The sequence below is a fragment of the Schistocerca serialis genome, chromosome 2 (genome assembly GCF_023864345.2).
Source record: "Schistocerca serialis cubense isolate TAMUIC-IGC-003099 chromosome 2, iqSchSeri2.2, whole genome shotgun sequence".
Taxonomy (NCBI): domain Eukaryota; kingdom Metazoa; phylum Arthropoda; class Insecta; order Orthoptera; family Acrididae; genus Schistocerca; species Schistocerca serialis.
In genome coordinates, this window is record NC_064639.1 from 275,410,922 (window position 1) to 275,425,513 (window position 14,592).

A 14,592-nucleotide genomic window follows, 5' to 3' on the forward strand; every position below is an offset into this window, starting at 1 on the left:
CAAAATCAGCTGATGAGGTTGTGGGAGGTTGCCAAGATGAAATGCAAGAAACTTTCCAACGGGGTATATTTGCTCCATGAAACATACCAGCTCATTAAACACTGGAATTCATCATACATGTTGCTTCTTTATGCTGTACAATTCTGCCTCACTTCCCTGTGTTCTTCCGACATGGCAGCCAGTGACTTCTTCCGTTTCCTTCAGATGAAGGAACCATTGCGTTCAGGCATTTCCAGAACGACAAAGAGGTGATTTTCATGCTGGAACATTTCCTGAACACGAAAGTGCAGACACCTTCAGCTGTTGGGAACAATGTGTTTCATTGGAGGATGAATTTGTAAAGAAGGGCTAACACTCACAACAATTATACCCCTAACGACCTGCCTTCGACAATTGAAACACAATGGGGGGGTCTGGAAACTAATGTGTGTGATATTTGAAGAAGTACGTCTGTACAATTATCTACGGGTGAGTGGAAGCTTGCTCTCCTTTGAGAATTGGCCGACCGGAGTGGAGGAACGGTTCTAGGCGCTACAGTCTGGAACCGCGCGACCGCTACGGTCGCAGGTTCGAATCCTACCTCGGGAATGGATGTGTGTGATATCCTCAGGTTAGTTAGGTTTAAGTAGTTCTTAGTTCTAGGGGACTGATGACCTCAGAAGTTAAGTCGCATAGTGCTCAGAGCCATTTGAACCATTTGAACCTTCGACAATTATAACCAAAATATTTGTCGCTTTTTAACCAAATAACATACTGACAGATGCTAACTTTTGGTGGGTGTAACCTACCTCTAAACTTCATGCATCCAGCCAGAGTATGTCTTGAGATATGTAATTCACTACATATGTATGTCCAGTACTTAAAGAAGTATATTTGTATAATCCTCTGTTAGTGAGTGATAGCCCGTTCTTTTTTAACTATTTCCATCCTGGATGCCCATTGCCTTAATACACTCTCCAGTCACACTAATGTCACCACTTGTCAGAAGCCTGGGTATTGTCCCCAAGGATAGATGCACACATGTGTTGATCCATTGTGGCTTCTAAAATAACGAGATCACCCAGGAAATGCCATGAAAACATTCCCCATACCATAACGCACCCATCTCCGACCTGGACCCTTGCGACGAATGTTGCAGAGGGTTTGCTTCCAGACGTTTCACGCCGTACACGACAACGGCCATCTGTCTGACGGAGCACGAAACGTGATTCGTCTGAAAATGCCACCTGTCGCGATTCAGTCGATGTCCTGTTGCTGTTGTTGAGGAGACATTGCTGGCGGTCCCAGGGCTCATATGGGCTGTCACGTCTATTCGTCCTAACGCATCGCAGTCATCATTCACCCCTGCCATCCGTGGCCCGTAGTGCATCACAGTTACTTGGCGCTGGTTTTCGATAGCGCCATTTTGCTGTGCACGGTATACTTTAACCACGGCGGCACACGAACAGTTTAAAAACTTAGCCACTTCAGACATTCTTCCACGCTTGGTCCAAAAGCCAATTATCATGCACTTTTGGACGTTGGCCACAGTATGACAACGACCTCACTGATTTACGCATCCCCCTGACACATACCCTCCACTGATAGTGCTGCCACCAGTCGTCTGTGACCGATTACTGTATGGCACACTGATGTCGAACATAGGCGACGGTCACATTAATGTGACTGGACAGTGTAATATTTTGGTTATGAACAGATGCAAATGAAAAGTAAAAATACTAGCAAACAAACAAAATTACAAAATCTAAAAACACTCGGGACCCGAGTTCGAGTCTCTGTCTGGTACACAGTTTTAATCTGCGAGGAAGTTTCGTATCAGCACACACTCCGCTGCCGAGTGAAAATCTCATTTTGGAGTATTTGACCGATTTACTTCAAATTTTTATACCATGCTCTAATAAATTGTCGGACGGACGTCAGCTACTTATTTTTTGAAGGTATATGATATTTAAATGTATATATAATAGATAAATGTGGAACACTGTCAACAAAAATCATGAAAGATTCTTGGCTAATTTACTTCGGTTTTTTTAAACCGTACTCTAATAATCGTTCAGATGGACATGGACTACATATTTTTAGGATTGCGTACCTCAGTCGGTAGAAACGGAACGCATGTAGGATCACTTTTTTGTCCGTCTGTCTGCCTGTCTGTCTGTCCTACCCTTTTTCCTAGAAATCCTTAGACGTATTACGTTCAAATTTACGTTACTTACTAAGGTCTATGGTCCCTTGGCGGTGTAAAATATTGATGCTTCTTAGTCAATGCAATAAAAAGCCAGACTATTTATGTCACGTATTATACTCGCAAACTCACTCATCAAAAACCTACAAGGTACTTCCCGTTGGCCTAGAATCATAAAATTTGGCAAGAAGCAAGGTTTCACAGTAAACTCAAAGGAAAAATCCAGAAACTGTGAATTTGTAGTTATATCGCACGGAAAATTTTTTTTGTTATTTGTTATCGTGCTGTCTGTCTGTCCGTCTGTTTGCTAAAACCCCTTTCTCTCAGGAACGATTAAAAGTATCACGTTGAAATTTGTGTCACGTACTAAGGTCTATTGGTCCCTTGGCGAAGTAAAACATTGCAGCTTCTAAGTCAATACAATCAAACGATACGGCCATGTACGTCACATATTTTGTTACTCACAAACTTACTCGTCAAAACCTGTAGGGTACTTGCCGTTGACCTACAATGATGAAGTTCGGCAAGAAGCAAGGTGTCACATCACAAGTAAAGGAAAAAAATTCGAAAATTGTTAATTTGTAAGTATATCACACGAAAAAAGTTTCTATCGTCGTTTATTATTCAGCGTCAAGCTTGAAATCTAATCAATAGTAGTTCTCCATCCAAGTTGACTGGGTCGCAGTGCTAAAAGTCAAACGTCGGGCAAGGAATGGTTTTATTGCTCATATGGCGCGTTTGGGAAATTATCCATCGTCACATAACCAGGCGCGATTAATGCACATAGATACGGCGTTTCAAGTCGTGTGTGAAACATACATTCACAGACAGCTTGAAACGCTATATCTACGTGTAGCAATCGCTCCTGTATATCTGACGATAAATAAAGTCCAAAGCGCTTCACATGAGCGATAAAGTCATTCCTTGACTGATGTTTGACTTTTGTCATTGCCATCCAGTCAGCCTGAATTCACAACTATTGATTATTATAATAAAGGTCGCCTGCGTCCTTTGTCACATTTATGTTATTGACATTAAAACATTCTCCAAAATCTTGGAATCCCTTGGACTGATATCTTGCAAGTATCAATGTCGATAACAGGCAAAAATTATCGAGGGCCTCGATTCTCGAAATGGACGAACTGTCTATATACACTGATCAGCCAGAACGTTATGACCACCGACCTACTGTCGATATAAACGCTTCTACGGGAAAGCGGCGTCACTTGTCGAGGAATGATTACTAGTCAGACACGTACAGTGCATTTTGTATCAGTGAGCGTGCTGTCCATGTGTAGAATGGGGAAGGAGCGGGATCCATTTGAGTTTGACCGAGAGCAGATTGTGAAGGCCACAGGCTCGGCATGAGCGTTTGGGAAACTGCACGATTTGTCTGGCGTTCGAGGAGTGCTGTGATGAGTGTCTTCAACACCTAGCGAAACCAAGGTGAAACCACGTCCAGACGTTGCGGGATTGGCCGGGCACCCCTCACTACAGATGTCGGACGTCGTAGGCTGGGCAGACTGGTAAAAAAGGACAGGTGGCGAACTGTGGTGGAACTAACACCGACTTTAATGCTGGGAAGAGCACGTGTGTGTACACACAGTACACCGAACACTCCTAACAATGAGCCTCCGCAGCCGACGACCCATGCGTGACAACTACGACTGAAATGAGCACGTGACCACTGGCATTGGACGTCGTCGGCGCAGTGGCAGAGCGTTGCAAGCCCTGATAAACCTCAATACTTTCTTCATAATACTGGTAGAAGGGCGCGAATCCGTTGAGGGGAACAGCTCCTTGACTCCTGTACTGCAGGAAGGACAGAAGCTGGCGGCAGCTCCATTAGGCTCTGGGAAACATTCACATGGGCATCCAATGGTCCAGTAAAGCTCCTGCAAGGCACTATGACTGACAATAAGTATTGTATACTGGTTGAAGACCGCGTACAGCCCTTCATGACGATCATGTTTTCCTATGGCAGTGGCATTTTTCAACAAGATAAAGGGCTACGTCACAAGGACAGGAGCATGATGGAGTGGTTCGAGGAGCACAGTGGCGAGTTCCAGTTGCAATGCATGTAAACCATTAGACAAATTGTTTCTCCCATATACATTCTTTCTCCTTGCATTTAATTTCAACACAGAGTGTATACAAAATAATGTTCTGTTTTGTTTTTTTCATCACCATCAGTTTTACAGAAAACGGGAAAGTTGTATTTATGGCTTATGGGCTTTTGATTAGACTTTGAAATTCTACCCATTTTTAGATTAAAACTAAGCGATATACTGTCATTGAAGTTACTATCCACTGAGAGTCATCAGCTGGCGGGGTCTCTCTCATATCCTGTATATCAGTGATCCCAACTTCTGTTCCCAATCAACAACAAACAAGGCTCATCATAGAGAGGAGAGAAGAGGAGAAGGACAAGAAGGGTCAAGGAAATGGACATGGAGGAGAAGGACAGAGAAATGTAGGGGGGAGGAGTGATAGGGTGGGGGGAGGGAAGTGGCACACAGAGAGACGGGTGGAGGAGGAGATGGAGAAATGGGGGGGGGGGGGGGGGCCGGGGGGAGGAGATGGACAGAGATTCGGAGAAGGTGTTTGGGTTGTATATCTAGTTCCCATACGTATTTAGCAATTGTGAAGCACTGTCGCGTTTGATAGCATTAAATATGGAAACAATTTGCAAGTATCTGACATTAGTATTTTATAGTTCATTTTATGAAATGGTACCCGTGGTCTAGGGGTGCTGGCACGGTAGCTCAGCGTTTTATGTCTATGGGGCGGTTGGCCTCTGTAGTAAAAAAAACAAGTGAGGTATTTAGCAATCAACTCGAATCAGTGTCATGCGACGTCTCTCCATACCAAATGCCAGCAAATACGATAAAAATGAAGGAAGAAAAAGGGGTATCGTCTTTAACTAGTAATGAAAATGTTTTTGAGACTCAGGTTCGAAACCCGCCACTGGCTAAATTCTGAATAAAAGTTATCAGCAGTGGCAGCGGAATACTTAAGAAGTTACCCTCATTCTGCCAACGGTCTTGTCAAAGAGAACGGAAGAGCAGACAGAGATTCAGGGCACTCTCTTGCCTTTGGGGTGGGAAAACTGCCCCTAAAAGGCGGAAGAATAAGCAATGATCAACGGCATGATGATGCAGAAGGCAATGGAAACCACTGCATTAAAGACACACACTATGTATCTACAGGACATGTGGAGTGAAACTGAAAAAGTGTCATGATGATCTCTCCATTGGCAAAAGATTCAAGACTAGCCCTCATTCGGTTCTCCAGGAGGATACTGCCAAGGGGAAGGTGACCTTGATAAAAAGATTGAATAACCATCAAAAGGGTAACGTTCCATGGTCCGGCGCGTGAAATGTAACGAGTTTGAACCTGATAGATAACCTAGAAAATATGAAAAGGGAAATGCAGATGCTCAATCTACATTTAGTGCGGTCAGTGAAGTGAAACGTAAAGGAGATGAGGATTTCTGGTGAGACGAATATGTGGTAACATCAATAGCAGCAGAAAATGAGGTAAGAGGAGTAGGTTTCGTTATGAATGGGAAAGTAGGCCAGAGAGCGAGTTACTGTGAACATATCAGTGATAGGGTTGTTCTCATCAGAATCGACAGCAAGCATACACTTACAATTACAGTTCAGGTATACATTCAGAGGTTGCAAGCAGAGGATGAGTAATACAGAAAATGTAGGAGGATACTGAACAGGTACTTCAGTAACTAAAGGGATATGAAAATCTTATAGTCATGAGGGCCTGGAATGTAGTTGCAGGAGAGGGAGTAGAAGAAAGAGTTCGGGAGAACATGGGCCTGGTAGAAGGAACGAGAGGGGGCTAAAACAGAGTTCTGCAACAAATATCAGTAATAGCGAATTCTCTATTCAAGAATCACAAGAGGAGGAGGTAACTTGGCAAAGGCTGGGAGATACGGGAAGATTTAATTTAGATTACATCATGGTCAGGCAGAGATTCCAAAATAAGATATTGGATTGTAAGGAATACCCAAGAGTACATATAAACTCAGATCTAAATTTAGTAATGATGAAGAGTAGGCTGAAGTTTCAGAGGAGATTCAGGAAGAATCAGTGAGCAAAGAAGTGGTATATGGAAGGACCAAGGAATGAACGGTTACGCTTGAAGTTCCCTGATACTACAGTAACGAATTGCTCAACAGGCAGTTCAGCTGCAGAGGAATGGATATCTCGAAAAATGGAAATCACAGAAGTTGGACAGAAAAACACGGGTACAAGTAGGGTAACTGCAAAGAATACATAGGTAACAGAACAAATAATTCAGCTGATCGACGAAAGAAGGAAGTAAAAAAAAAAGATGCATGGAAATTCAGGAATACAGAAATGCAAGTCACTTAGGAATGAAGTACCGGGAAATAAGAAGTGCAGGAAAGCCAAGGAAAATTGGCTGCACGAAAAATGTGAATAAATCAAAACAGAAATGGTGCTTGGAAGGACTGAATAAACATATTAAAAACTCAGAACAACCTTCGATGAAATGAAAAGCAATGGCAGTAACATTAAGAGTCCAAAGGGAATTCCACTGTTAAATGCAGAGGAGAGAGTGGATAGGTGAAAAGAGAACATTGAAGGCCTCTACGTGGGATGTCGTTACATCGTTACAGAAGAAGAAACAAGAGTCGACAGAGGAGAGAGAGGGGATCCGGTATTAGAATAAGAATTTGAAAGAGCTTTGTACAATTTAAGATCAAATAAGGCATAAAAGATAGATGAAATTCCCTCGTAATTTGTAAAACAATTGGGGGAATTGGTAATAAAATGACTATTCGCGTTGGTGTAAAATGTGTGAGACTGACGATACATCATCAGACTTTCGGAGAAACATCATACACTCAATTCCTAAGGCTGCAAAAGCCAACAAATGGGAGAATTATCGTACCGTCAAATTAAGAGCTCCTTCATCCAAGTTGATGACATGAAAAATATACAGAAAAATGGAAAAGAAAATTGAGGATCTGTTAGATTACCATCAGTTTGGCTTTAGGAAAGGTAATCGCACTAGAGAGGCAGTTCAGCCGTTGTGACTATTAGTAAAAAGGAAGACTGAAGAAAAATCAAGACAAATTCATAGAATTTCCCGACCTGGTGAAAGTATTCGACAGTGTACTCATGAAATAGTGCAAGATGGTCGAAATTATAAAAAAATAGGGGCAAGTTTTACGGAAAGATAATATACAGCACAACATGTGAAAGAACCAGGAGGAAACAGTAAGACTGGAAGAACAAGAACTAAGTGCTCAGATTCAAAGCAATGTAAGACAGGGATACAGTTTTTCGCTCCGACTATTCAAGCTATAAATCTAAGAAATAGTGACGGAAATAAAAGAAAGGTTCATTAGCCTGATTAAAATTTTAGATTAAACGATATCAATGATAAAATGTGCTGATTACATTGCTATCCTCAGTGAAAATGAAGAAGAATTACAGAATTTTTTGAATGGAATGAAGAGCCTAATGAGTACAGAATATGGATTGAGAGAAAATTAATGATAGACGAATAGTAGCAGAAATGAGAAAAGTGAGAAAGTTAACATCAGAAATGATCTTGAAGCAGATGAATTTAAGGAATTCTACTACTGAGGCAACAAAAAACACATGATGGACGGAGCAAGGAGGGAATAGTAGGCTAGCACTGGCAAAAACGGTATTCCTGGCCAATAGAAACCCTCTAGTATCAAACATGAGCCTTAATTTGAGGAAAACGTTCTGAGAATGTGGGTTTGGAGCACAGCGTAGTAATTAATCATGGACTGTGAGGAAACTGGAATGGAAAAGAAGTGAAGCATTTGTGAAGTGTGCTACAGAAGAATTTTGAAAACTGGGTGGACTGATAAGGTAAATAATGAGAAGATTCACTGCTATATATATGTATAGGGAGGTCCATTGACTTTATGCATTGAAGCAAATGGGGACAATTTTGAACAATTTCTTCGTGGCTGATTTCATTAATTAAGCACCCCAAAAGTATGATAGGCTAGGGAACTCATTCTAATGAAGAACCCCAACATGTTAAAGGCAAGGGGATTAACACTAATGAAGCACCCCAACATGTGAGATGCAAGGGGAATCACATTAATGAAGCACCCCATAGGAACATCATTCTACTGCGTCCATATCGTTGTTCCTGGGTAACGCGAAAGTGGGATACAGTAAATTTTGTACAAAAATAGCTTAATTTGGCGTAACGAAAGAATTGGTGCACATTTTGTACCATTTTGATGCGTCCGTCTCGGATCATTCTAAATAAATATGAGTTCTTCCCCAATTTTAATTTTTCTCAACTTCAACGCCACCTGTCAATCGTTTAAAAAAATGTTTCAGACACAATTTGATTTCTTTTTTTATGGAGAATCCGAATCTGCAATAAAAAATATGTGTTTCCGTTTAAGATTTAAAAGTTACTCCCCGCCCCACCCAAGGGGGCGGGCGCTAGAGGTCACATGTAGTATCATTTGATGTACCCCTCTGAGCTTACGAACTTGTCTTACCCACTATTTAGACCCAGCGTATAGTTTTCGAGATAATCTCATCCGAAACTTCAGATGAACCACCCTGTGTATGTTGTTGTTGTCTTCAGGCTAGAGACTAGTTTGATGCATCTCTCCATACTACTCTATACTGTGCAAGCTTCTTCATCTCCCACTACCTACAGCAACCTATATCCTTCTGAATCTGCTTAGTGTATTCATTCCTTGGTCTCCCTCTACGATTTTTACCCTCCACGCTGCCCTCCAATACTAAACTGGTGATCCCTTGATGCCTCAACACGTGTCCTACCAACCGATCCCTTCTTCTAGTGAAGTTGTGCCACAAATTCCTTTTCTCCCCAATTCCATTCAGTATCCCCTCATTAGTTACGTGATCTACCCGTCTAATCCTCAGCATTCTTCTATAGCACCAAATTTCGAAGGCTTCTATTCTTTTGTCGTCTAAACTATTTATCGTCCATGTTTCACTTCTATACATGGATACACTCCACAAAAATACTTTCAGAAACGACTTCCTGAGATTTAAATCTATACTCGAAGTTAACAAATTTCTCTTCTTCAGAAACGCTTTCCTTGCCATTGCCAGTCTACATTTTACATCATCTCTACGTCTCTACTTCGAACATCATTTGCTCGCCAAATAGCAAAACTCATTTACTACCTTAAGTGTCTCATTGCATAATCTAAATCCCACAGCATCACCCAATTTAATTTGACTACGTTCCATTATCGTCGTTTTGCTTTTGTTGATGTTTATCTTATATCGTCTTTTCAAGACACCGTCCATTCCGTTCAGCTGCTCTTCCAGGTCCTTTACCGTCTCTGACGTAATTACAATGTCATCGGCGAACCAAAAAAGTTTTTATTTCGTCTCCATGTATTTTAATTCCTACTACGAATTTTTCTTTTGTTTCCTTTACTGCTTGCTCAATATACAGGTTGAATAACCTCGGGGATAGGCTACAGCCCTGCCTGATTCCCTTCTCAAACAGTGCTTCCCGCTCATGCCCCTCGACTCTTATAACTGCCATCTGGTTTCTGTACGAACTGTAAATAGCCTTTCCCTCCCTGTATTTTACCCCTGCCAACTTCGAAAAAGAGTATTCCAGTCAACATTGTCAAAAGCTTTCTCTAAGTCTACAATTGCTAGAAACGTAGGTTTTCCTTTCCTTAATCTATCTTCTAACATAAGTCGTAGAGTCAGTACTGCCTCACGTGTTCCAACATTTCTATGGAATCCAAACTGATCTTCCCCGAGGTCGGTTTCTACCAGTTTTTCCATTCGTCTATAAAGAATTCGTGTTAGTATTTTGCAGCCATGATTTATTAAACTGATAGTTCGGTAATTTCCACATCTGTCAGCACCAGCTTTGATTGGGATTGGAATCATTATATTCTTCTTGAAGCCTGAGGGTATTTCGTCTGCCACATACATCTTGCTCACCAGATAGTAGAGTTTTGTCAGGGCTGGCTCTCCCAATGCTATCAGAACTTCTAATGGAATGTTGTCTACTCCCGGGGCCTTGTTTCGACTTAGATCTTTCAGTGCTCTGTCAAACTCCTCTCCCATTTCATCTTCATCTACATGCTCTTCCATTTCCATAATATTGTCCTCAAGTACATCGCTCTTGTGTAGACTCTCTATATACTGCTTCCACCTTTTTGCTTTCCCTTCTTTGCTTAAAACTGGGTTTCCATCTGAGCTCTTGATATTCATACGAGAGGTTCTCTTTTCCACGAAGGTCTTTTTAATTTTCCTGTAGGTCGTATCTATCTTACCCCTAGTGATATATGCCTCTACATCCGTAGATTTGTCCTCTAGCCATCCCTGCTTAGTCATTTTGCAGTTCCCGTTTATCTAATTTTTGAGACGCTTGTATTCCTTTTGCCAGCTTCGTTTACTGCATTTTTATATTTTCTCCTTTCATCGATTAAATTCAATATTTCGTCTGTTACCCAAGGATGTCTACTAACCCTTGTCTTTTTACCTACGTGATCCTGTGCTGCTATTACTATTTCATCTCTGAAAGCTACCCATTCTTCATCTACTGTATTTATTTTCCCCAGTCTTGTCAATCGTTCCCTAATGCTCTCCTTGAAACTCTCTACACCCTCTGGTTCTGACAGTTTATCCAAGTCCCATCTTCTTAAATTACCAACTTTTTGCAGTCTCTTCAGTTTTAATCTACAGTTTATAACCATTAGATGGTGGTCAGACTCCACATCTGCCCCTGGAAATGTCTTACAATTTAAAACCTGGTTCCTAAATCTCTGTCTCACCATTATAAAATTTATCTGAAACCCTCCAGTATCCTCAGGCCTCTGCCATGCATACAATCGTCTTTCATGATTGTTGAACCAAGTGTTAGGTATGATTTACGCTCTGTGCAAAATTCTACCAGGCAGCTTCCTCTTTCGTTCCTTACCCCTATTCCATATTCATCTACTACGTTTCCATATCTTCCTTTTCCTACTATCGAATTCCAGTTACCCATGACTATTAAATTTTCGTCTCCCTTCACTATCTGAATAATTTCTTTGATCTCATCACACATTTCATTAATATCTTCGTCATCTGCGGAGCTAGTTGGCGTATAAACTTGTACTACTGTGGTAGGGTGAGCTTCGTGTCTATCTTGGTCACAATAATGCATTCACTATGCAGTTTGTAGTAGCTTACCCGCACTACTATTTTTTTATTCGTTATTAAACCTACTCCTGCATTACCCCTATTTGATTTTGTATTTATAATCCTGTAGTCATCTGACGAGAAGTCTTGTTCCTCCTGCAATCAAACGTCACTAATTCCCACTATATCTAACTTTAACCTATCCATTTCCCTTTTTAAATTTTCTAATCGACCTGCCCGATTAAGGGATCTGACATTCCACACTCCAATCCGTAAAACACCAGTTTTATTTCTACTGATAACGATGTCCTCCTGAGTAGTCCCCACCTGGAGATCCGAATGGGGGACTATTTTGCCTCCAGAGGAAGCCATCATCATTTAACCATACAGTAAATTGTATGCCCCCGGGAAAAATTATCCCCCTTGCTTTCAGCTGTTCGCAGTACCAGCACAGTTAGGCCGTTTTGGTTAGTGTTATAAGGCCAGATCAGTCTATCATCCAGACTGTTGCCCCTGCATCTACTGAAAAGGCTGCTGCCCTTCTTCAGGAACCACACGTTTGTCTGGCCTCTCATCAGATTGTGGTTGTACATACAGTACGGTTATCTGTATCACTGAGGCATGCATACCTCCCCACCAACGGCAAGGTCCATGGTTCACAGGGGGTATATATATTATCTCTTTTAAAAAAAGTGTTGGTACCAGTTAGCAATACAACATCAAATTATGTACACATTTTATGTGGTTTTTACATTTTAATTTCTAGCATACTCATGCATACGTTTTGGCAGAATTGATAGCAAGCAGCTTTCTCTACAGAACTATTAAATAGTGCTCAATGTACGTTGTTTATTTAATAATTATGCAACCACAACATGTTTAACAAAATCGTCACAACTGCTTTACCCAAATTTTGAACTCTTGCAGCACAAAAACGGTATATGACACAAACTTGAAACTCTAACAGTGCGAAGAGCTCAAAACGTTGTCCACTTACTCCAGATATCTCGTTTACATTGCTTCTAGTTTCAGTTTTAAGCTCTCTTAAAGTTTGCCGAAAATATTATTGAGATCGCATGACCTTAACAGCCCTCCATCGAAGCCCTGAGTTAGTTGCATTTGGAACTTAAAATTTAGTTTTATAATATAGGTACCATCTATGCAAGATAACATTCAGATTTGAAATAATTGGATCCATTTGATCTGAGCTGGCCCAATAAGAATAAATGCCATACCATGTCGCATGAAATTGTTTCTAGGGGATACAACAAGTGAAGATCCTCATAAATTTTCGAGCAGGCATTAACAAAATTTATCATATTATTTTCAACCAATTTTTTACTTATTATTTATTTTATTTTCAACAATTTTTTGGACTGGAAATGTTCTTTGGAATACTGTACTTTTTATTTACATTTCGTTTTGCGTACAGTCATCAAGTGAGGAGTTTTGGAAATGTCATATTGTGCACTAAGGTTTAGCATGTATCATTGTTTCCCTCCCTTTTCAGTAACTAACTTTCTATGAAGTATTTACAAAACTGCTTTTTATTACTGACTGTGGTAATAATGAAATCTGTTACTCACAATTAATAATACGTATGATAAGGTTGTGAATAGCTGTAACTAATGGAAGGCGCCATTTGTCTTTAATCGGTTGGATATTATAAGCATTTAAAAAAATTCGTTAGCTGATAGTGGCCACATAACACAGGGAATATCTTTTATTCTACGTCTCCAAAATCAGGTCATGCTAATGGTGCCATTACAAGTTTGACTTCTTAGAAATTTATTAGCAGATTTTTAGAATATGCTATATAGTAACGCAATATTTCGGTAAACATGCAAGTCTGATTTTGGCTTTCTAAGAAGTCAAAACCAGTAATAATATAGTTTGTGTGGTCTGAGATTGGGAAGATACAATAAAATAATTTTGTTTACAAGGTGATCACTTAGGCAGTATCCTTATAGTTGAGTCAGTGTAAGAAGACGCCTTAACTGTTGGCAGTTTCAGCAGCAAACTGCAAGTTGCTGCAGGTGAAAACAGCGCACAACTATAGAGCTGCCCCCAACACTGTGGCAGTGCCATAGACACATTTACAAAATTTTGTTGCACAGCTGGTTAAGGTACATTTGCAAAGCTACCATGCCCAGCCCATTGTATTTGCCAGGGACCTTCGTGTACTGTCTTGACTACAGTCTATGTAACTGAAATATATTTTCACTTTGCTTCAGGTAACAAAATATAGTTATTGTAGAACATGAATGTCCATGATCATAAGTATGATAGTGAGTCAGTTTGAGTAATTTTTAAAAAAAGGTGTTTTAAACAATGCAAATAGGTATTCAGAAACAGCTATGATGAAGAAGAATATCAATCGTTTTTGCATATTATGTTCGTCATTGTTATGTTTTGAATTATGTCTCTCATTAAGATAGGTGAGGTAGATAGTATATGGAGAGATATGAATTATAGCCAATGTAAATAACAATAAATATTACTATGTTTTTTATTTATGTTAAATGCTCATACAATCGTCTGTTTCAGTTTTTTATTTTTAAATACGAATTAGTTCCAGATGGCACCAAAATGTAAATTAACTTACTTCAATGGCAAGGGAACTGCTGAACCAATACGTTTTCTTTTGTTCTACGGAAAGATAGAGTTTGAGGATGTCCGTATTGAATCTCCAGAGAAGTGGAGCTCTATGAAAACTTGTAAGTATGATATCTGAATTAATGCATCCATCATTTGCAACATTTCTTTTCTGTGTTCATATAGTCATACAAAGCAAACACATCCCATTTAATCAAATGTATCTAAGCAACTTACATATGCTGAAATTATTGGAGAAAGGAGAAATATTCACAATCAGAGCAAGTCATCAAGCAGCATACTGTCTCACAAAACACTCTTAATCCTTGTAACGAAGATACTGAACACACAAGATTGTGTTAGTGCATGCTCTGATGAAGAATTTTAGTTCTATGGCTCAGCTACATCCGTATTTTGATGCTCAGCATGTTGCCTGTATAGATAATGGTTACCTTTCCCATTTCTAGTTATATAAAAAGCTAAAAATAGCATTTTTATATGAAACAGATGCCTCATATGTAACAGTCGTTAAGCTGTTGATATGAGTTGTACTGTAGATTTTGGTTTTCGAGGATTAGCAGTATTGCATGAAGCAGTTCAAAGAGTCTTCTAATATTTATTGCCATATCGACTGAATAATAT

The 14,592-nt window shown here is 40.1% G+C and overlaps 1 protein-coding gene across 1 annotated transcript in view; it reads left to right on the forward strand.

Moving 5' to 3' along the window:
• Positions 1-14,592, forward strand: part of LOC126455517 (glutathione S-transferase-like) — an 82,672-nt gene that overhangs the window by 23,529 nt on the left and 44,551 nt on the right. The window contains exon 2 of the mRNA XM_050091268.1: positions 13,928-14,072. Within this exon, the coding sequence (XP_049947225.1) occupies positions 13,934-14,072 (139 nt within the window). The 5' untranslated portion in view covers positions 13,928-13,933. The remainder of the gene's footprint in view (positions 1-13,927; positions 14,073-14,592) is intronic.